The following is a 23,183-nucleotide window of genomic DNA, read 5'->3' as shown; positions in this document are numbered from 1 at the left end:
GCGCTAGGCTAACGCTAAGAAAGCTCAGTGGCTGACACTTTGATAAAGACTGTGATAAACATTGAATATACTGTACTCCTTCAAGATGTTGCATTTAAAGGCACAAAACAAAGAACTAAGAAGAATAGCCTAAAGGTTACCTAAGCTAATGGTTCCTAGAGTTGCCCTTTAGTGTCTCACCTTGAGGTGTCAAATGAGCGGGTCAGTACCTGGGGGGCCAGCGGGTCAGCTCAAAGGAGCGTGCTGAGCCAGGGGGGGGAATAACAGCGCAACATTTCGTCATTTCACCTATTTTTTTCTTTTACTAAGCTCACCGCAGGACACAGCAGGCACACGAGGAAGAGGACAGGAAGGCATGGAACCAAAGAAAGAAACGAGGGAAAAAAGGAAGGGGCATCTAATGAGGAACTCTAATGGAAGCAGGTGCGGGCTTGAGTCATTATTTCAAATGTAATGAAAGGAATCACACAACAAGCGACTCATCCCCACCTACGAGACAACAAACAAAAAGCAAACTGATCAGACAAAAGGACACAACACAACAAAACACAACACAATACAAAGAAATAAAACACAAAATCAAAAGAGACACCTTTCAACATCCATCAGTGTTATTTGTTGCGGACTAATCTAAAACTTGCTACAGTGGTCTAATCCGTAATGCGAAGCTTTGAGTCCGAGCTCCAACTAAAAACGAGAAGGAAGACGTCGTTCAATATTTGCATTTGCTTCATCGGAACTTTTAACAGGCTACACTCGCCTAATTACACGTCTTAGTTGTGTTATTATTTATTTATATTTTTCGTTGTACGTTTTCATCAAATAATATTATTTTTGAAAAGTAAAAAAACAACAAAGAAAAAATAATTTATTTCTACTTTTTTTAATAAAGCTTTTTTTTTTTTACAAGTTTGAATCAACTTGGAAAATCTGTTACTCGATACTTTAAGAAATTACAACTAAATTTAACTAAAACAACTAAAAAAACAAATTAATTACAAGTATTTGTTTTAGTTAGTTTTAGTTAGTTTTTTTGTTGCGTTGTTTAAATAGAGCTGTGATTACTATACTCAACAAATCTGTGGTTCATTTTCCAGGTTACTGGATTTTGTCATCATCAAAGAAATCAAAAGTAGCTAGCTTAATTATATATTTTGGCAAGTCTTTTTTTTTTTTTTTTAAATACAGTTGTAATTACTCGACAGTTCCTTGAAAAACCTGAAAGTTACTCGATATTGTCAAAAACAAAAATCAAAGGGCAGCTAACCTAATTGGAACGGAGCTTTGTTTACAATGTTTCATCGACTACAAAAATCTGCTGGTAACTTTCAACTTACTTGATAAAAGAACTAAAAGCCACTAAAAACCAAAACACTCTAGTTTAATATTAAAGTAACAAAAAAATCTAATTTTTACAAAGCAAAATGTATTTGGCCCCTGCGAGAAAAATGAAAAACTACTTAGACATTAAAAATATGACTTATAATAACATTATATTAAAATATCAGGTCACAAAATAATAAATGCAAATAAAATATAATTTGAGGATGAGTTTTTGTGAATCTGCTCTGGAGCTAATGTTGATCCCGTCTGGCTAGTTTTGGTGTCTTCTGGTCTTAAAACAAACAGTAAGCCAAAGAACAAAGCAAATTTTAAAGAAGATGAACAAAAAGGGTGACGAAAAGAAAAAGAAAACAAGATTTCGACACAGTCTCCACTTGACAGCTCGTTATTTGACACGCCGTCGTCCTCATGCTGGAAGTATTTACCATCTCTAATTTGCCATGAAGGTGACTCATCGGTTTAAGGTGGCGTCAGCTTCCTGTTCTGGAGTCTTTGGCCTTTTGTTGGTGCAGTCGGCAAAGTAGCCGCATCACAGCCGTAAAAGAAGCTATCAATAAGCCATTCACACTCAGTGAAGGTGGGATGTCGCCGTAACTTTCAACACAATTGAGCGGGTAAAAAAAAGCGTCCGATGTTAAGTTTGACACCTGTGTTCTCGCTTTGCGCTAGTCTCTTTCAAACAGGTACAGACACGTCACTGTTACAGCTCTGATACTACCTCAGAAGGCTGAACGTTTCCAGAAAGAATTAGTCTACTCTAGGCGAAAAAAAGATAACGTGGCGGGACCCGTGAGTGTCTGATGTTGAGCTTCACAGCCTTGTCCTGGCTTCCTGCTAGTCCCTTTTCAAACAGAAGCAGACCTGTCTCTGTTACGGCTCAGATACTACCTCAGAAGGCGGAAAATTGCCAGAAAGAATTGGTCCGTGACAACATGGTGGGAGTAGGGAGTGTTCGATGTTGAGCTTCACACCTGTCCCGGCTTTCAAACAGAAGCAGACTCTGTTACAGCTCTCATACTCGGCTGTCCTGATTATAGAGGGGCTGTCCCACCACTGTTAGGACCTTTTATGACCTTTGTACCCTGCACGCTGTTTTCCGTGTTGTTGTTCTGGGGTCTCATCTATAAAAGTGTGCGTGGAATTCTGACTGAAAGTCTCCGTACGCCAGAAAGCCAAGTGTTCACCCTCATAAAAAGCGGCGTAAGCTCACTTTGACGCAGTTTGTGGTCTATAGATTCCACCTTAAGTACAGTAGAAGTGTATGTATTCAACGCACGCCCTCGCCACACCTCCACTTCACTGGAGAAGGTCGATGCAAAGTGACTCATGAATGTGGCGTCCATATTTAAAGAGCCTTGATTGCATTGTTATGGTGGCTGCTGTGACGGCTGGTGAGAAGACAACGACAAAGAAATGGAGGTGGAAATACTAAAAAAAAAAAAAAAAAAAAAAAACAGCAGTGGCATAACAAATAAAAGAAAGATGATCGAGTGACAGCACGTCCACTCATCGGCGTGTATGGAACTTCGCACACATTTTCATTTTTAGCAAACTCTTTTTTAATATTTTGCACACTTCAGTCCAATATTGCACATTTTGGATTCAAAGAACCTCTCATTTAAAATGCAAAGAGGTACCTGTCCTCCTCGTATCGCCTACATTACATTACAGTACACACAGTACATTAAAGTACTTCATCCAAAGAAAAGTCCAAACATGGATGAAGTTACGTCACAGATTGATTTGCTGTATTTTTAGACAGACATTTTTTAAAATATTTAACAGTATGCTGACTTTAACACCATGGAAATGTTAGGGATATTGTTATTATTAGGAACTAATTTTGTGTATTAGTTATAGTGAATCACAACAACACAAATGAGCAATCATCCTTTGTAGAAAAGAAAAACTACCGTAACAAGAGTAACAATGCACACGGCCCTGACACACAAGTACAGGCTATGCTAACACATGTAAATGTTGATATTGATGACATACTTAACATATGCAATGAAGAACGGTCTTGTTTTTTGATAAATGGTCCGCAGCGCAGCGTTGAGGACATGCATATTGGCTCTTTATCTTATAAACTTAAAACACATATAATTATTTGATCGATAAGTTAATGTTTATTACAATTAATGATTATCAAATACATAATAATATTGTCATGATAATCAAATGAAGTGGTTAGATTCCAAGCCCTGCGTTGTTGTTTTTTTTATGTATCTTTTAGTCAGGGTACTAATACCCTCATGTGTAATGGTGTTTATGATACTTTAGGACTACTACCATGAATCCATTTACACTCACCACTCATATGTTGTTTGATTATGTTGATTAATAAACATGTAAAATGGCAACACTTTCCACACAGCCAATAACGATGTGACGGTTAAGTCAATGACTGATGAACCTGCATTGGCTTCATTGCTTGTTCATTTCTAACGTATGACTTCACTTCACGCTGGTGTGCACACTCTTTTTATCGATCAGGAGTCCTCAAAATTTTCCAATGGTCATTAAGTCACGGCACACTTTTGTTTAAGTCATTTTCAATTGTTATTTATGTTTATTATTTTTTACATTTTTATTTATTTTTATTATTGTTTACACTTTTATTTAAGTATTTTTTATTTTGATTTATTTTATTTAGTCTTTACTTATTTATTCCTTCATTTATTTATTTCAATAATTGTATTTGTTTTTAACTGTCTGTCATCTTTTGAAACATGAATGCACATAATTACGTAATAATTATGTCCAAGGGGCATTTTTTAGGAAATTTACGGCAGTTTGTAAAGTAAATGAGGAAGAACATGATGACTGCATGCATATAAATAATGCATAAAATAAAATGAAATATCAAAAAGACCACAATTTACTTGACATGAGGTGCATGAGGTGCATATTAAATATTTCAATGAAATTTCTTACTTGTCTGTGACCCACCAGAATGAATCTGCGACCCACTTTTGGGTCCCGACCCACCAGTTGAGAACCGCTGTTATTGATCACATACAGTTCTTTGAGTGGAAAACGGCAAACACAACTTTTTGGCCCATTTGTGCGTACACAAGCTTTATAGATGAGACCCCTGAACATGGAAAAAAGGCGGAAAAAGGCAACTTCTACCGACCGTGTGAAAGGGGCTCCTGCTATCAACAACAGTAATAGGGCAGGGGGAGTGTGTCGGGTCTTCAACTCTACACCACTGTCCCGGCATTCCCTTTTACACAAGCACCAGCCCACTTCTGTTGCAGCTCTGATACTGACCCTCAGAGGTGGAATTTTGATGGAATGACTTCCTCCCCTATTCCGTGCCAGTGCAGTTTATACAGAACAGCGACATGGGGGGGCTTTTACAAGGAGGTTGACAGGGGCTACTGCTTTCAACGTAACAGGGTGGGAGAAGTCCGTCTTGCCACTTTTTCGAACAGAACAGCTACGCCAAAAAAACTCCTGTGTGAATGGGGCATCCCATGCATCTTGGGATGCATATTACAGCATTTTTAGTGTTTTTTGCTGTTTGGGATTGTTTCTACAATGGTCCTTACTTTATGCATATGTTCTTTACTGTGCAGCCTTTGGTTCCATGAAAAAAATACCCATTGAACGCTACGGAAACGGCACCAAAGTGCACAGTAAGTATCTTTTTAAAAAACATTTTTGGTCTGGACCAGAGTACCGATCCAAGAGTGTGAACTTTGTGCAAGAAAAATACATTATCGGAGAACAAGACAAGGATGTGAACTCACGTAGCAGGTTCTGCTGCATGGACTCGGAACGGTACAGACTCACAGTGCTCTTCTTGAAGACATTCTTCAGGAGCTGGGCCCTCTCCGTCAAACTACACACACAAAACACACAAAGACACACACACACACACAAGTGCAGCCAGTGTGTTAGCAGCATGCTGAGAGCCACAGGCTGATTTAATGATCCATTCATCAAGCACCTCCAAGCCAGCCAGCGTCTACCTGCTGGCTCCAACACCATGTAGGGAGACAAAGTGGAAGAAACACAGGCGGGAGAACAAAGTGTGTGTGAAATATGTCAAGCAGCAGGCTGCAGGAAAGGAATTCATGTAAAGCTAACAAATGTGTGGACTACATGTCTTTATGTGTGCGCTATTCTGCGTGTGCTTTTACATGTAAAAGTGTGTGTGTGTGTGTGTGTGTGGCTGGGTCTGGGACAGCGGCCAGGCCGAGGGATCACTTTCAGCCAGCAGGAGATCTCACACAGATCTGCTTCATGCTAATGGACGCTGCAGGCCTCAGAGCCCAGACAGCTGCAACACCCCCATCACTCCACCTCCTCCCGGCCAATACACACTCATTGTATCGCAGCAGCGCACCTCTCACATGATGACAATCAGCTTGTCGCGAACACAACGACATGATTGCTGATATTACAGTCAAAACCCGGCGGATTTAGCTGTAATTTGGAAGATGTGAGTCCTGATTTTAACTGATTGCACAGGCTAGTGCAGGATTCTTCTGATCCTCGTAGGGGAATTTCAGGGAAGTTAGGTGGTATTTGTCATAAAAAATGCTGCAAAGGAATGTTACAGTTAAGATTATAAACAGGTGTTCCCCCCTCCTCGTTCTCTCTTTCATGTACTATCAGTCTTATTTTAAAATACTTTTATGACAGTTTTCTTTTTTTTTTTTTACTTTATTGTATTTATTCATTTATCCTCATAATAATTTTAAATTTGAGTTACTAGTTTTGTTATTTATCACTATTTTAGATCCTTACAAAATTTCTCTTTTCACCTTCCAATTACGAATTCAATTTTATTCCTATTGAATTAAAAGCTGCTATACACTGGATCTTCTTTAATATATTCTTCGTCATAGATGTTTTTAAAATGTATTTACATATATTTATTAGTAAATTTTTAATTATATTACATTTATTTATTATTATTTTTTATAATACGTATTATTGTTAATTTATATATATTTTTTACTATGTTATTATTACAGTTGTTGTTACTCGTATTAATAGTAGTATTACTGATATTGCCACCATATTAAATATTATTTTTAACATGCATTTATGACCATTTTTTTATACGCTCTGTAGATAATATTAGCTTTTTTTTTAATGCAAAACGCATTAAATTGCATTTTTTAAATGAGGTTATCTATAGTAAAGCAAATAAACATGCTTTCAATTGTTTAGAAATTTTAGTTGGAATTGCCATTGTGATCAACAGCTGATGAATGGATTATTGTTTTTTTTTTTTGTTTATTTGTTTTTTAGCATCAATTTCTCAGACACAGGGTTAGTCTTCCATATGTTATATGTATTCTAAAATATATATTATTGACAACACTAGATTATAAAAATGTATGTTGCGGTATAGTTTCACTGCTCACCAGTGCATGAACTTAGTTTTTAATAATTTAAGTAAAAGTATGTATACTTAAATACTAAAACACTTGTATTACATTTTTACAAAGTATGACTCCAAAAAGTTTATTACAACAGTGAGTAGCAGCAGTGCAAGCAAGAAGGTTCTCTGGATACTAAAACAAGACCCACTACGGGTTATTTAAAAAATATTCCATTAGAGTGTGTATGTATGTGTGTGTATGCTATTTGTTATTTACAAATATTTCAGTTTTAAACACACTGCAAGTCACCTGCCCGATTAATAACACAACATGACAACGTTAGAAAAAATGGAAGAGCTGTAAGTGTATAAAATAGTGACGTTAAATTATTGTCTTATGTCCACACACACACACACACACACACACACACACACACATTTTGAAGACCCTCCATAAAGGCACATGTGCCACTACCACTAACCATGAGGCCATTTTTAGCCAATCAGAAGCTTGAAGAAAGTCATTTCTGGAAAAGTCACATTTATAAAAATGAGACAAATGTAAAAAAAATAATAATAATCCAAAACACATACAAATATATGTTTTTGATGAAAAATACCTGTGTTTGTGTGGACCTTTTGGTTAATTTTAGGGTGTGTTCATACTGCTCATGTTTGGTTCGTTTAAAAAGAACTCTGGTGCGTTTGCTCTGCCAGTACGGATTGTTCTGTCAATGTGAATGGGATTCTGAAACCTGGTGGGTCTCGGTCTGCTTGCAAGTTAAGCTTACTTTATACATACTGTATGTTCTTTACTGTGCAGGATGTGGTCACATGACAGCACTACCAGCATCACCGCTAAAAAATGCATACCAAGTATCTTTTATTACTATTGGTACAGACCAGAGTACCAAAACACAAGTGTGAGTGGAGCCTCATGTTTTTTTTTAAACTCTGTAAAATGTGTTTATGTGGTCTCTGTGCTCACTTACTGCTTCCTGAGGTCAAATTCATTTTGTTTTTAGTGTGTAAAAAGACATAAAGACGTGAAGTAAAAGTGCTGCGTACCTTTTCCCCTGTACTACTGCTCCGGGATCTTTGGATAACGCCTCCAGCTCCTGCACCTCATCCACCAGCGTCTTAAAACACACTCTCTTCACCCTGTAACCAAACATCAAGACAGAAAAAAACATCACTGAGTAGACTTTAATATAGTGCAGATGCGGACTGAATCAAAGGCCAGCCGAAACAAACAAGTCGAAGGAGAAGATAGGAGGAGATTCAGGAGGAATTTCCTGCTGAGGAGACTCACACTTTGTAGGCCACGTCAAAGACCAGCGAGGTGATAGGGATGAAGACCAGGCCCATCCAGAAGACCCCCGACGAGAACATCATCTCCGCCTGACAACACACACAGGTCATTGTAAGACAATCAGAGCTTAGCAGCCTATCAGATAACAAGAAGAGCTCTTAGAAGGAAGAAACACCTGATAACAGGCAACCTTCATCATCCTCTTCAGTGGCCCTTAATGAGAAGCATGCATGACAAAGACGAGCCAAAACAAACAGTCGTGTTGTGGAAACGCTGAGGGAGATGGAGCCAAAGAGCCCTAATCTGGCGTGACTAAATGATACCATGCTTTTGTCTGGACCACAACCCCCTCAGGCCTCCCGGGTGGAGGAAGTACCTGTGAAGGATTGAGGGCGCGGTGTGTCTTTCACCTGAAAGCAGCTCCTTATAGTCCAGATCATTTTTTTGATGATCCAGTAGGGAATTCTATCCAATTCTCTAACGTAAATGTTGTAATTATAGTTGAGGACTTAATTGGAAGCAGGAGAGATTTCCAAAACTTCAACCTCATTTTAACGTTAATAATGATGTGCGGCGCATGAGAAAGCGGAAAGAAAAATGTTACATGGCTGTCAATGACATTTGTGATGCCCCTTATGGGTTGTGGTTACAAAGCTTTGGAAGACACGCCATCCATCCTCTACACCGCTTCTCCTCATTAGTGTCGCTGGAGTCTATCTCAGCTGACTTCGGGCGGGGTACACCCTGGACTGGTCGCCAGCCAATGGCAGGGCACATATAGACAAACAACCATTCACACTCACATTCATACCTATGGACAATTTAGAGTCGCCAATTAACCTAACATGCATGTTTTTTGGAATGTGGGAGGAAACCCATGCATGCACGGGGAGAACATGCAAACTCCACACAGAAATGTCCAAGGGAGAATCAAACCCAGGTCTTCCCGATCTCAAGACTGTGACTGTGTGGCCAACATGCTAACGACTAGACCACCGTGCAGCGGAAGACATGCCAGGATGCATGTAAAACAAATATCCTCAAAGTTCTATAACCAGTAGACAAATGCTCAACGACTTATGGACAGTTGTAAGTCCCACTGCGTTTTGCTTGAAGGCGGCCATGTTTTCCAAACAACCTTACTCAAATTTTACACATGTGTGATTGTCAATCCCCTAAAGGTGTGTACCAATTTTTGTGGTGATCTGGTCAAACACATTAAAGTTACAGTGGGTGTTTTGTATTGCTGTCTAAGAAATTGCCGACTTACTGTGTAAAACGTAGGGGTTTGATAGCAGCTCCACCATGTGGGGTATTTGTCAGAAAAATAATAGCATATGAGACATAGTTGGGGTGCAAGTTTTGGCTAATTTTAACCCCTTTTTTTCCACATGTATTTTGCACAATACAGCAGCACGGTGCAGTCTAACGCGCATGAGTTTGCACACTAACAGCTGAGTAGCCACATTTTAAAGTGCATGCGGAGGTAGATAAAGCTGTTGGATGCTTGACTACTCATGATACTTCAAATGCAGCTACTGCCATCTTGTGGAGTTATTTCTAAAAAAAAACAACAAAAAAAAAAACGTTAGGAGGGTGCCAACAGCCACTACGATTTTACACCCGGCCCTATGCAAAACTAATTAGCGGTATCTAAATCTACAAAGCAGACGCTATCTTTCCTCACTAAGTATGTATGTCAGCAAATGTTTTTATATGGAATGGCGGCGCTTCAGAAGATTTTGTATTTTGGGGGAGGGGTGGGAGGCAGTAGACATCTTTCAGCGCAGGAGCATGTTTACTTTGGTGGGCTGCATTGAAACGTTCTGTCGTGACGTGTCAAAGAGCGCTCCTCACATTGTGATGGACCGCTTGTACAAACTGCTGGGGTTGGGGGGTGGGAGGCACCTTAGCTTTGCGCTTCCTGTAATGTGACACACACAGGGGGCCCCCATGATGCGCACACACACACATGCGTGCACACACATAAACACATCACCATCAGTGTCAAAAGTATCAAAGCAGCCTCGTTCGCTCAATGAGCGATTGTGCTCGCTATTAGCTGCAAATTGGCTTTGATGTGCGACGGGAGGAAACCCCAAAACGGCAGCAAATCAAAAATGTCTTTGAGATGCGACATGGATGAATGGAGCTTTTCTGTGCAGCTCCCTTGATGACGTAAAGAGGCGAGGGAGCAAATTAAACCATACATTTATGTCAATTTTTTAAATTACCCACATTCACGTGGAAATTCAGCCTGTTTTTCTTGTAAGTTGCTTTGATTATTTTCATGTTCTGTCTTAAACGGCAGTGTTTAAGCTGTCTGGAGAAGCTTTTGACAAATAAATCAGCACATTAATAATCATCCTTTAGAGCAAGTGAACTTTACCCAAAGAGCAAACAAAGCAACAATAAATGTTTGCCTTCAGGAATCTACATGAGCTCCCCGGCGGCCAGCAGGGCCTGGCGGTGTCAGTGGGCGCGAGCGCCGCCTCATACCAGGGGGCCCTCGGGAACTTGGATGGGGTGAGTGGGGTCCTGGAAAAAAAGGGGTGTGGGTGTACTTTTGGGACAAACTAATAATCTTGTCTGACTTGTTTGGACAGTGGTGTCCGCTGGTGTTTGGACAAGACACCGTGGGTCTTCCCTATGCCAGTGGTTCCCAAAGTTTTTACAGTGGCGTACCCCTTCAGACATTTGACCTGAAGCCATGTACCCCCTACTCCTGCAGACGTACAAAGCATATACCTTTTTATTGAACATAATTAATTGAACATAATTAATTGGTTAAATCATTTTGTAGCAATTCCGGGTCAAACGTGTATTTTGCATGGTGACATTTTGCTAAAGTTTCACATGAGCACTGATAAATAGATAAGTAATCATCCTACATATCTTTTCTTCCAGTCTGATGTTGGCATCCTTCCGTTTGAATGGGTTTTTTGTCCACTCACGATGGCTATAGTTGAAATCTGCACATTAATATAATACCAAATTGAAGGGGAAAGTTTAACAATCATGATAAAGCAGTTTGTGAAGTACAAAATACAACCAACCAACGATAAAGCCTCGTTTTAGCGGCTCACTCACAGTGACAGGTTTTCACCGCTGCGCCGTGCGAGGGTTGGAACACCAATATAAACATAATCTTCGCAGATTAAACATGTACAAAATCATCATCAAACTGACTTTTTTCTTCATATGATGAACGCAGAGCTATAACCAACTTTGTGCTGTGTTTCCTTTCTGCTCCAGTCTCCATGCGCCGTGAGGCGTTCAGATGCACTTCTAATTGTGTTAGTTGCTAATTGTTTTTCATTTTTATTCATGTACCCCAATTACAATTGGCGTACCCCACCTTGGGAACCTAGGCCCTATGCTATTCCCACAAAGTTGGCATTGTAGCTTGTGTGAGTGCTAAAAACTGTACCACATTTTTTAACTATTTATTTCTCGACTACTTCTTATTCCACCTCGTTTTTGGTCTGCTAACTCCAACATCAAAATGTTCAGCTAATTCAGGACACGTCAAATTTTTATTCTAATATTTCAAATTCCGCCTCTTTCGGTCTGCTGAAAACAATTGGAATAAAAACTTGTAACAATAATTTACCATTTGTAATTACTGTAAATTCCACTTATTCTATTTGGGGTGACATAGTTGATGTTTGCTGGTTTGATCCTCGTGTAATTGTTCAACATATTTATACATTTCAACATATCATTCTCCATTTTTACATTCCAACATTTCAAAATTCCGCCAATTTTTTTTTGTCCACTAACTACTCCCACATTTTTCAACCGCTTCAAACCATTCCAACATCAAAATGTCGAGCTCATTTGGGACACAGAGGCTATCGATCAGGACTTTTCAAAAAATTCCCCACATTCTCCATAATTCAATATTTTTCTGTGACATTGAAAATAGACAACGTCATTGTCGCCCCCTATTGATGGAAATTCATTTTACATTTATCTTCACATGTAACTTGCTGCTGTGCAAGGTGGCATGGTTCAGGTCTCCCAGCCTGATGTTTGCTCGTTCGATCCTCAGTCGGTGAATAGATTTGAACACATTTTTAGGATATTTCAACATTCATGCTACATTTCAGTTCAGCTTCAGCATGCACGCACAATTTCTACTGAAATTGCTTGATCAAGTTCATTGATGAATTAAGAGTTGTGTCTGAAGACTTAGCTCTTTGGCCAAAGGAACCATTTTTGGGAACATAGCCCCCAATCACACTGTTGGAGCTAAAGTAAAAAAAATGAAAGATGATATTTCTCCCAGCAAATCAGTCAAGAAATAATTCTAATTCAGTAAAATTTAAAATAATAAATTAAATAATATAATAAATTAAATTAAGAATGGTTCAGCCAACAAGATATGATTTCTCCCAGACAATCAGTCAAAAACAATGCAAATAAAATAAAACATTATTTGCAATCCTGTCACATTGTTTTTGCCCAGCCAATCATTATAATAGTTAATAAATGTGATTTTAAAAACTAATCTAATGCAGCTCTCACATTGTTGAATTAAAAAAGAATAATATTTTCTCAGTCAATGAGTCAAAAATATTGCTAATAAAAAGTAATTTGGACTTCAGTCACACTGTTGCAGCAAAAAAATAAAAAATAAAAAATCATGAGTTCTTCCGGTCAACTAGTAAAAACACACACATGCACACACACACCCACACACACACCCACACACACACACACACACAGATCACAGATATTGATATATATACTTTAAATTTCTCCCAGCCAAAACATGATAGTACTATTTCCTCCATGTTTTAACAATGTACCCCATTTCAAGGCATACAGTGGCTTCGATCACAGTATAATAAGGTCAAATAATGTCATATCTTCTGCAACATTAACTTGAACGTCTGTGATGATGAACAAACAGCAAACAGAGATATTCTCTTGAAAAAAAATGAAGTGAAAACAAATCTTCTCCTTTTCAATACTGCTCTGACAGCCTTGTCGACAAGGCCCGGCCCCTAAAACAACACAGGCACCGACAAACCTGCCAATAACGCCACAAAAGAGCTCCGCCGGGGGAAAACAAACAGAGACTTTCTCGCTGGGCTCGTCCGTCCACGCCGCGTGTCTTCCAACAAAGACAGCAAACCTTCTACACAAACATTTAGCAGTCAGCGGTTTGATTTACAGTGTTTGGAGAAGACCAGGGCGGCTTTTGTCACTAACAGTTACAGTGTGTTATTGCCGCTTCACGTGCGGTACAGAATCAATAGCTGAGAAGAATAACAGGACACAATCTGATGATAAATGACGTTTGTGGCGCCCACTATGGGTTGTGGTCAAAATGTTTTGGAAGACATGCTAGTCTACATGTAATACAGATATCCTCAAAATGCTCAATAACTTATGGATAATTAGTTGTAAGCTCCAACCATGCCTCATCTAATTACATGGAACCTGTTTACGTTGAAGCCTCTCCGACTGGCTGACTAACGTCAACATGAGCGGTTGTCGACATAACCGAAACCAAAAATCGCCATTGCTTTCACATTTACTTGTGACATTCGCCAGCATGGGTCAATGGGTGATAAGATTTATGAACCTGTAGCAGTTTGTTGACATGATTTTCCTCTATTATGCATATTGTTATTTTGATTCATTGGTCTTCATGACTAACATGAACACGAACATGAGCGGTTTGTTCCAGCTTCTGAAAAAGCTCAGTTCGAGGAAAGAAGAGCAAGGAGGAAAGTGAGGCACCCGACACGGCAAAGACTGTCATGCCAGGATCGGACTGCTGAGCCACTACAGACAATGCTTCCATCAAGTCTAAAGTAAAGACAAGACTACTATGGCGCATAACATTGTCTCTCGAAGACAAAAGGATGCTAGAGATTTTCATTAGGAATGCTCAGATCGATCGACCACCGATCAATATCAGACGATTTCCATGGAAAAGCACGTGATGCCGATCACATGCTTTTCTACAGAAATCGTCTGATATTGATCGGTGGTCGATCACGTCTGGCTAGTACTATTGCAACCTGTAACCTGTCGTGATTCCTGTGTGCAGTGCCTTGCTTTAACGTCTTGGAGAAGCGTCCCCCACCCTTCACATTGCGCAGGCGTGCCAAAGTCAAAACAAACATGCCTGCCGTGTGGAACTTACCTGCCATTTGTGAGAGTGATATAAAATGAAAAATAAAAAGCACATTAAAAAGCTTTAATTTAATATGGACAAACACTTGACAGAGTACGGTGAGTTTTCCAAGCTCACAGTGCAGCATCAGTCAAACGGCAGCTAGCGCTGCCAAAACGGCAGACATTGCTCGCCTGTATGTGCGTGACAGTCAGATGGCTAAGCAAATAGCCCGAAAAATAATTGAATTAATAGGACTAGTTGACCAGCCTTTCTCAGTGGAGGAAGACACCAGGTTTGCCAATTGCTCTCTGACTTGGAGCCCACCTATGTGCTGCCTGGGAGTCCTGCTAGAGCTCCATCAATAGACTCTCGCAGCCAAAGTCCGCTGAAAGAAGTTGTCTCATCATCTGTAGGTTTCACGAGTGATATATGTTCTCTTGAAAAAGTAAGTAAAATACATGTTTGCCTAAATTAAGGTGAGTTTATGGTTCCTTTTGTCATATAGCCAACAGCAGGGGTGCAGCCAGGAATTCTGGGCACCATGAAAATCAAATCACGTTGAGCCCCCCGCCTTTTATTTTGTAATAATTACCTATTTTTTGTTTTTCCCTGAGTGAAAGGGGCTTTAAATATGTAACTTAATAGCCCAGCAGACATACAATAATCTACCATTTGATATCATATATCTGACTTTGTGTGGTGGATGATGGATCCTGCACCTGTCCAGTCATGACGACACTCCAAAAATATAAATCTTGCCCGACATTGATGAATGTGTGCGTGACGAACGGAGAAAGAGGAGGGCTTCTGGTGTCCTCAGGCTGTTTTTGACATATTGGGGTTAGCAGGGGGCGGAGGGGAGGGATGAAAAGCTGACGCATCAACTAGGGTGTGAGGAGAGAGAGAAAAGAGATGGCAAAGAGAGGAAGATGTATGAGCAGACTGAAGCTGACGTAGAGGCAGGAGGGGGTTAGAAGATGTGGCCCAGCGTCAAGTCTTAGGCATGATCCTGCTTCTTCACAAGCTTCTCTGTGATGCAGTTTCAGGTTTCACACAAAGACAGCAAGAAAGAAAGAGAGACGTGTCCTTGTTTGATGATGTACTGGGGAGCAAAGAGGGAAAGAGGTCGGAAGTCGTGTGGTGTGTAAGGTTACCAGCTTGCCACAGGACAACGTTAGTGTGTTCAATGGAGTGCTGCAGGGAGGGGATGAAAGCAACACCAGGCGAATCTACTATACTTACACACACAGCTGCATGATAGTGCATGTTGCAAGTAAACACATACTTGGGTTCACCTGTACCATCTAGTAAGATCCAATACAATAGGCAAATGTTAAAAATAAAATATAATGCAATAATAATAAAACTACCGTAATTTCCGGTGTATAAGCCACTACTTTTTTTTCGTAAACTTTGAACCCTATTTTTACAGCGGTGCGGCTAATTCATGGCTAAGTTTGAATCTTGTGACATCTTTATTCCAGAACTACTACTAATTGTTTAAATACTTTGCCGCTCGCAAGTCAGTGAGGAAACAGTCGCTCTTTCTTTAGCAGGAGCCAATCACGAGCTATCAGTGCACTCATGACGAATTTGTCAACCCATTAAAAACGGCAGGTCATTATATATAACAGTAGAACAATATAACAGTCTGACTCACGGTGTCATTACAAAGAACACTAAAGTCATCACACAGCAACTAAACACTCAAAAGGAATACCGGAGAAATATAAAAACATGTACCAATATGAGTTTCAAATGAAAACAAGCATTCATTGATGCCTGCCGGAGCACTGCAATGATGTCAGCCTCCCTCTGGGCTCCAGGCTCCTCTGACTCCCTCTTGTGGACAGAGGCAGCACTGCACCGCCATCCGTCCATCCATCCATTTTCTATGCTGCTTGTCCTCCAATGAATGCTTTGCTCAGACGAAATGCATTATGGGGAAACTTTAAAATAGTTTGCAATTCTTTAAAAGAGGTTTAAAAGTCAGGACTCGTACACACCACAATATTTTTTGACGTGGACATGTGTGGCTTATAGTCCAGTGCGGCTTATATATGTCCAAATCTGTTTTTTCCTTTAAATTTAGTGGGTGTGGCTTAGACACCGGTGAGGCTTAGACACCGGAATTTATGGTATTGTTATAACTATACGTTAGAAATACTGCTCTGACCTCACGTTTTACAGATAAAAAGTCTGAATATTATGAGAATAAAGTCCCAATAAAAAAATACAGTGGTCATGTCAAGAGACAAAAAGTAAAAATTTCTGACAATAAAGTTGCAATTTCATGAGAATTCATAGAAAAATATTTTTACAAAAAAAATCATGTATTGATGATTAATTATAAAATAATAAATAATTATAAATATATAAACTAATTTGAAAAATCTTCAATTACTCATTTGTATAAGAAAAAAGTAGCACAAAAGTGTGAAAGTAAAGTCATAATGTTATGGAGATAAACTTGTTACACGAGTTACATAGAATTACAATAAAGTCATAATTTTATAAAAACTAAAGTTGTAATTTTACAAAAACAGGCGATAATCTCGCAAAAATGCAGTTGTAGTAAAAATAACTAGTACGAGGATCAAAGTTTTACTTTTTTTTCAGGAGCCGGAGTCTTCATTTCACAAAAAAAATATGTAATAGCATGAGGAAAAAAAGTCAAGAAAAAAATGTCCTAATATGAAAAAAAAGTTATATGTTTATGACCAAAAGGGTCATAATATCATAAGAATAAAGTTGTACTTTTAAAAATATAAATGGCAATAAAGTTCTCATTTTATGGAAATAGAGTTGAAATAGCAACAAGTCATAATGTGAGAAAAAAGTCATTTTACAAGAAATAGATGACATGAGAATTAAAATTTATATTTTTTAAAATCATCGATGGGTTCAATTCTCCCCTGGGCATTTCTGTGTGGAGTTTGCATGTTCTCCCGTGTGCGCGTGGGTTTTCTCCGGGCACTCCGGCTTCCTCCCACATTCCCAAAAACATGCAGGTGAGGTTAATCGGCGACTCTAAATTGTCCATAGGTATGAATGTGAGTGTGAATGGTTGTTTGTCTATATGTGCCCTGTGATTGGCTGGCGACCAGTCCAGGGTGTACCCCGCCTGTCGCCCGAAGTCAGCTAGGATAGGCTCCAGCATGCCCCCGCGACCATAATGAGGATGAAGCGGTATAGAAAATGGATGGATGGATGGATCATAATATGAGGGCAAAACATTTATTTTATCAATTAATATAAGTCATAATATTATGAGAATGAAGTTTGAATTTTTTTAAATGTCATGAGGAAAAAAGGTCATAATGTGAGGAAGTTGTGATATGAGAAGAAAGCCAGAATTTTACACAAATAAACTTATAATACTGTATATGCAAAGAGGAAAACGTCATACTATTAGAAAAAAGTTGGAATAGTATGAGGAAAGTGTCCTATTATGAGAAAAAAGCTGTATTTTATGACAAAAAATAGTCATAATATTATATGAGATTAAAATTCCGTAAGTAAAAATGTTGTAATACTACATGTGATTGAGACGAAGGAAGGATATATAGAGAAAAAAAAAAGAAACTCTACTGGCAAACATCACTTGTGGACTTGACAGTTCCATCAGAGAAAGAAGACGCAAGGCCCACAAAAAGAAACAACACTTTCAGGGTCAACTGCTTCCTGTGACATGAACGTCGGAGCCCAGCTACACGGCTCGCCTCGCTTTGTTTTCCTTCCAGACTCAAAGTCACCTGCGCATACTCAGCGCCCAGGGAGGCCGGCGTAACACAAACAGCCGCCTAATTGGACCAATTAAGTTATTATGCAATACAAGCCGGAGGTCTGACAGGTCCTGAGCCTCTGGTTCTCCTTACGGAGGAGCGCTCGCAAGCGTCTGCCGCACAGAGTCACCGCTGAGGCAACACAGGTCGTACATAACGATGCTTACCTCGCCTGACATGTCGGGGGCCAGGGGGATGAGGGGCCACAAGGAGGAGTAGATGATGAAGAACACCACCCACAGCACAATGCTGCCCCAGATGGCGATGTGACTGAACTGCAAATAACAGAAGTGTCAAAGAAGTAATCTGGCCAAACTGAAAAGAAAAAAATATTTAAAAAAAAAAACTAGAAAAGAAGAAAAACTCACTAATGCGAAGGAATAAAAGTATAATCATTAGATAAAAGATAAATTACTAGACAAAAATTATCAGAATGTTATATGAAAAAAACAACATGAGAATGACGCTTTCACAATGAATTTGTCAGTGTTTTTAGAACAATGTTTTACTTTTTTTTTTGTTTAAAATACTCAACTCTTGTGAAAATTAAGTTGTAATTCTTTGTGAAAAAAGTCTGAATATTGTGGCAATAAAGTCGCAATTTTGTATAAATAAAATCATATTTTTACAACAAAAAGTTGTGAGCTAATGCTATGAGAATCAGGTTGTATTTCTAAATGAATGCCAATAAATTGAGAGGGAAAAATAAGTCAGACTATGAGAAAATAAATGTAGTATGGAAAAAAAGATGGAATTTTCTGAGAATAAAGTTATAATTTCAGGAGGAAAAAAGTTGTAATATGAGGAATAAAGTAAGAAAAAATGAGAATAAAGCACGGCTATGATTAAAAATAAAATCCAAATTTTATTATTTTAAGTATGGAAAAATTGTATGACAATGGAGTTGTATGTGTATTTTTTTTTAATTTGCATTTTTATAAGAAAAGTTGTCATGTTATGTGACAAAAAGTCATCATCTTTTGAGAATAAAGGCAATAGTATTACAAGACGTTGTAATTTGATGTGACAGCAAGTCGTATTATCAAACAGGGTGTCATCTAATGAGAATGAACATTACATGACCAAAAAAAGGAATTACAGAAAAATGTTATCATTTCATGAGAAAAAGTTATAACTATCAATAAACTTTTAATAGTATGTGAAAAAATGTTGTAACTTAATGAGAAAAGTTGCCATCTTCAAGAACAAAGTTGTAGCTGCATGAGCATAATATTACGACGTAAATAATATTTTAATTTGACAAGAAAAAGTCCTAATACTTGTACGTCATGCACACATACCATAGTCCAGGATGATGTTTCCAGGCCGGCTTTAAGGCAAACTGTGATGACCACAAACTGTGTGGGGCACAAATGAGAGCAAGATGGAATTAAAAGGTATCACGATTAGCAAGCAGGAGCATCAGTGTACTTACTGTGTAAACCATGTTTCCTAAGAGGAGATAGTCCGGAGTTCTTCCATTGCCAAACACTGTATCTGTGAACGCATTTCAAGGCTTTTAGGATAAAAAAAAATGGTTGTTTTGATGCTTACATAAGAAGGACAAAAGTATCGGGACATGTCATTACACCATACAGGGCTTCCACTCAGTAGCTAATGAGTGTTGGCTCTGATGGTAAAGTGCTCCCACAAAGTTGGACGGATACAATTGTCCGACATGTCTTAACAGACTTTTGTCCAAAATAGTGAATTTATATCCTGAAATTCTGACACATGGTCTAAACTGAGAGGAGGGAGTCCGTTTTCCGTTTATTTCCGGACCTCCCCCTGTCTGGAGTTCATTGAGGCTTCGCTGAAGAACTGTCAATCTCAGCGAAGGAGTCTTTTGTTTCGGGGAACGGGCCTGTGCTTGTGTGGTCCATGGCTCAGGACTCAAGGATTTCAATTCTCTCCGCACTAAAACGTAGCAGTTGCACTTCTGCTATTCGGATAAAAGATGAGTCCAGCCTGTGTATACGCCCACCACTTAACGGAGGGCAGGCTTCGCTATACATCTTAAACTACAGCCGATCTATCAGTCAGTCAGCACCAGACGTGGGAGCTGCAAGTCTGATCATTTTGTTTTTCCTGCAGCAAATAAGCTAACCTAGCATGATGTTGCTTTTAAAATGTGTGTATAATGTTAGCACTCTAGCTCACATAGCTATGCTAGTTTTGCTAATGATTGTGTCCTGCTGTCCCACTCATTAATGTTAAGTTGTTTTATGTGATATATGGCATCTACTACATTGGACAAGTGCAGAGTTACAGTGTGTATGTATAAAGTAGATACTGCAAAGTACACAATAGCACTTCTTGTGAGGTGGCCAGAGATTCCCACCCCTAATGTGCATGTGTGTTTGTTTTCCTTCTCTCGCTCTACCAAGCTGGCTGGATGACAGCGGGGTGCTAGCAAGTGCACACACAGAATGCTGCAAGTTAGCGTTGTGAGGGGTAACAAGTAAGCAAATGCAAATGGGTGATTCTCCTGAAAGGAGTACCAGCGACTGTGCAGTTACTTTAATGGTCATGACGCACAGACTACACAATCTGACGTCAATTTCAACTCATTTCCGCGTTGTCATTTTGTGACATGAAAAAATTTGTGACAAAGACAATCAAACAAATATACAAATGTTTCAGCTGCCATGATTCCCAAAGTATAACACCGCATTTTGCTGCATCCAAAACATATACTTTGACCAAACTCTGACAAAGCGATGCACCCCATTAAACATAAACAGTGTATTACCCACAAAGTGTTGCTAAACGTGAATCAAGGAAGTGTATGTGCAAATGACCTGATGTCTGCATTGCTACACAATGTGAATTTCACAGTATTTCCAGATTATTTCTCTGTTTTTTGGTCAATATTCAGACAATAACATAAGTGACGCTGATTCAAAATTACAAATACTGTGATTGCCTTTGATTTGTATTCATGCGCAAATTTTGCCAAAAGACGCTAAGAGTTAATTTTATTTTCATTATTTTTCTTGTCTTTGTTTATTATGTTTGTTTAATTTATTTAAGCTGGAGAAATGTAAGTTAATTGCTGGTGATACAATGTACTTACATTATTATGCCAAATACTATCATTACATTAATGAAAAATTGTCTCAAAATAATGTTATAATAATGATAATAATAATATCGCTTATCTGCAATAATTTCTTGGACAATTATCGTCCAGCAAAATTTTTTATTGCGACAGGCCTACTCCTCGAACGTGATTGCAATTCACCGGCAGGCGCTTGTATGTGCAAAGTGCCAATTAAGTATGTGATGCTGACTGCGTTGCCTCACCGTGCTGGAAGGCTTGAAGAGGGAACCAGAAGAGGATGACTGAGTGGAAGAGACCGTTCAGACAATGAGCCCAGAAAACCTAAAAAAAAAAACAGAGGAGGGGGTTGGAGATGGTAGAAAATTCCAAGAAGAGAGAAAAAGAATGAAAAAAAAAAAAGCATGAGACAAAGAGTGTGTGGAGCTCCTGCCTACCAGGTGACCTCTGACCTGGACCCTTTGTGCTAACCCAGCGCTAGGCTAAGTGGAGGTTTTGTCGGGGCCCCCTCGCTCAATGGCCACCCCGCTGACAGACACGTTGTATAGTGGGTGGGGGGGAATTGGCAGTGAGAAGTAAGCACACTAATATGTATCTCACAAGGAGAAAAAGAAGTCGTGTAGAAGGTAACAGGTCTATTGCCTTGACATTTGTATTGGTAAACCTTATATACAGTATATCCTCATTTCTTATTTTTTACATGCTTGTCACACTTAAATGTTTCACATCATCAAACTAATTTAAGTGCTAGTCAATGACAACACAAATGAACACAAAATGCAGTTTTTAAATGGAACTTTTTATTATTAAGGGAGAATAAATGATTGCCCCCTAAATCTAATAACTGGTTGGGCCACCCTTAGCAATGAGTCTCTTACAGCGCTGTGGAGGAATTCAATTCAACTCATCTTTGCAGAATTGTTGATATTGAGCCACATTGGGGTGTTTTCCAGCATGAAGCGCCTTTTGAAGGTCATGCCACAGCATCTCAATAGGATTCAGGTCAGGACTTTGACTAGCCTACTCCAAAGTCTTCATTTTTTTTGTTTTTTGGTCTTTGTGACCTCTTGGATAAGTCCTCGCTGCGCTGTTGGGGTAATTTTTTTTGCATAATTTTTTTTGTATAATGGCTCTCACTGTGGTTCGCTGAAGTCCCAAAGCTTTAGAAATGGATTTATAACCTGTTTTAAATATATATATATACAAAATTTTTTAAATATAATAATTTTGGTTCGCATCAGTTTCTTGAAATGCTCGGTTCGGTTAATTTTTGGTACAAAAAAGGAGGAAAAAATGACTTCAAATTCTTTTATTTAAAAAAATGCAAACATTTTTTTTAAATAAATAAAAGTGACCCATTTGGGTGAGATTTCAAGTAAATTAGACTCTTGAGTTTTTTAAATAGAAAAATACGAATAAAATAAACTGTTGTATTTAAACAATTGTTTAAACATTGCGGCTAAATGTAAAGGACAGTTCCAGTTCAATAGTTCTCTGTTACGTGTGAAGTCCAACCATCTGTAGTAAGTAAAATAGTGGACACGTGATAGCTCGTTGACAACAGCACTTTTAGCTTTTTCATAAAGTGCTGGGAAACTTTCTGGCTAAAGTGAGGACGTGATGGTATTTCATAGCGAGGTTCAAGAACTTTAATCACATGCTTGGTACAACTAGAGGTACATTTTTTTGGACAAATATAAGGATGAAAAACAAATATTCTCATACAGTAAGACTTCAATTTAAGAGCTGATATCGAGCAACTTCCATGGTTTTCTTGATGATAACCAAAATCACTTAAGTTCTTACATGAATAGCTATAGCATTGTACTATCAAACAATGTAACTGTTATGAGCTATTTTTGTGGTCATTGTTGTATTTGTCCAAACAAAGGTACCTTTAGTTGTATCAGACATTCAAATGAACAAGGAACTGAAGAAACAAGGGTGGGCTAATCATCTTATCCATGACTGTACTTAAAGCCAGAATTCTCAACAACTGAATATGGACGTAATCTCGTGGCTATAAAAACTCCAATACCAAGTGTTACTGCTTTGGCCCGATCAGAGTTGCTTGCTAGAGGTTGTTTATATGCTGGAGTTATCAGTGTTTGCACTAAGCTGGTTTTCTTTCTTTTAGATGTAACGTTCACTGCCAGATAATGCCGCTTTAAGTGCGCTAACATGTTAGACGTGTTTCCTGC

The 23,183-nt window shown here is 38.8% G+C and overlaps 1 protein-coding gene across 3 annotated transcripts in view; it reads right to left on the bottom strand.

Moving 5' to 3' along the window:
* atp8a1 (ATPase phospholipid transporting 8A1) overlaps positions 1-23,183 on the bottom strand; it is a 176,896-nt gene that overhangs the window by 5,169 nt on the left and 148,544 nt on the right. For 2 of the 3 annotated variants that reach the window (XR_008572804.1, XR_008572803.1), the window contains 7 exons: positions 21,228-21,306; positions 19,357-19,418; positions 19,223-19,279; positions 18,089-18,196; positions 8,001-8,089; positions 7,757-7,849; positions 181-5,194 (listed from right to left, as the gene is read on the bottom strand). Coding sequence is in view for 1 of the 3 variants with exons in the window: in XM_054791080.1 (XP_054647055.1) it covers positions 5,103-5,194; positions 7,757-7,849; positions 8,001-8,089; positions 18,089-18,196; positions 19,223-19,279; positions 19,357-19,418; positions 21,228-21,306 (580 nt within the window). In the remaining 2 variants the exon portion in view is untranslated. The remainder of the gene's footprint in view (positions 1-180; positions 5,195-7,756; positions 7,850-8,000; positions 8,090-18,088; positions 18,197-19,222; positions 19,280-19,356; positions 19,419-21,227; positions 21,307-23,183) is intronic. The other variant, XM_054791080.1, reaches the window with a different exon arrangement.

This window comes from Dunckerocampus dactyliophorus, chromosome 11 (genome assembly GCF_027744805.1).
Source record: "Dunckerocampus dactyliophorus isolate RoL2022-P2 chromosome 11, RoL_Ddac_1.1, whole genome shotgun sequence".
NCBI lineage: Eukaryota > Metazoa > Chordata > Actinopteri > Syngnathiformes > Syngnathidae > Dunckerocampus > Dunckerocampus dactyliophorus.
This window is presented reverse-complemented; position numbering and strand designations above follow the sequence as displayed.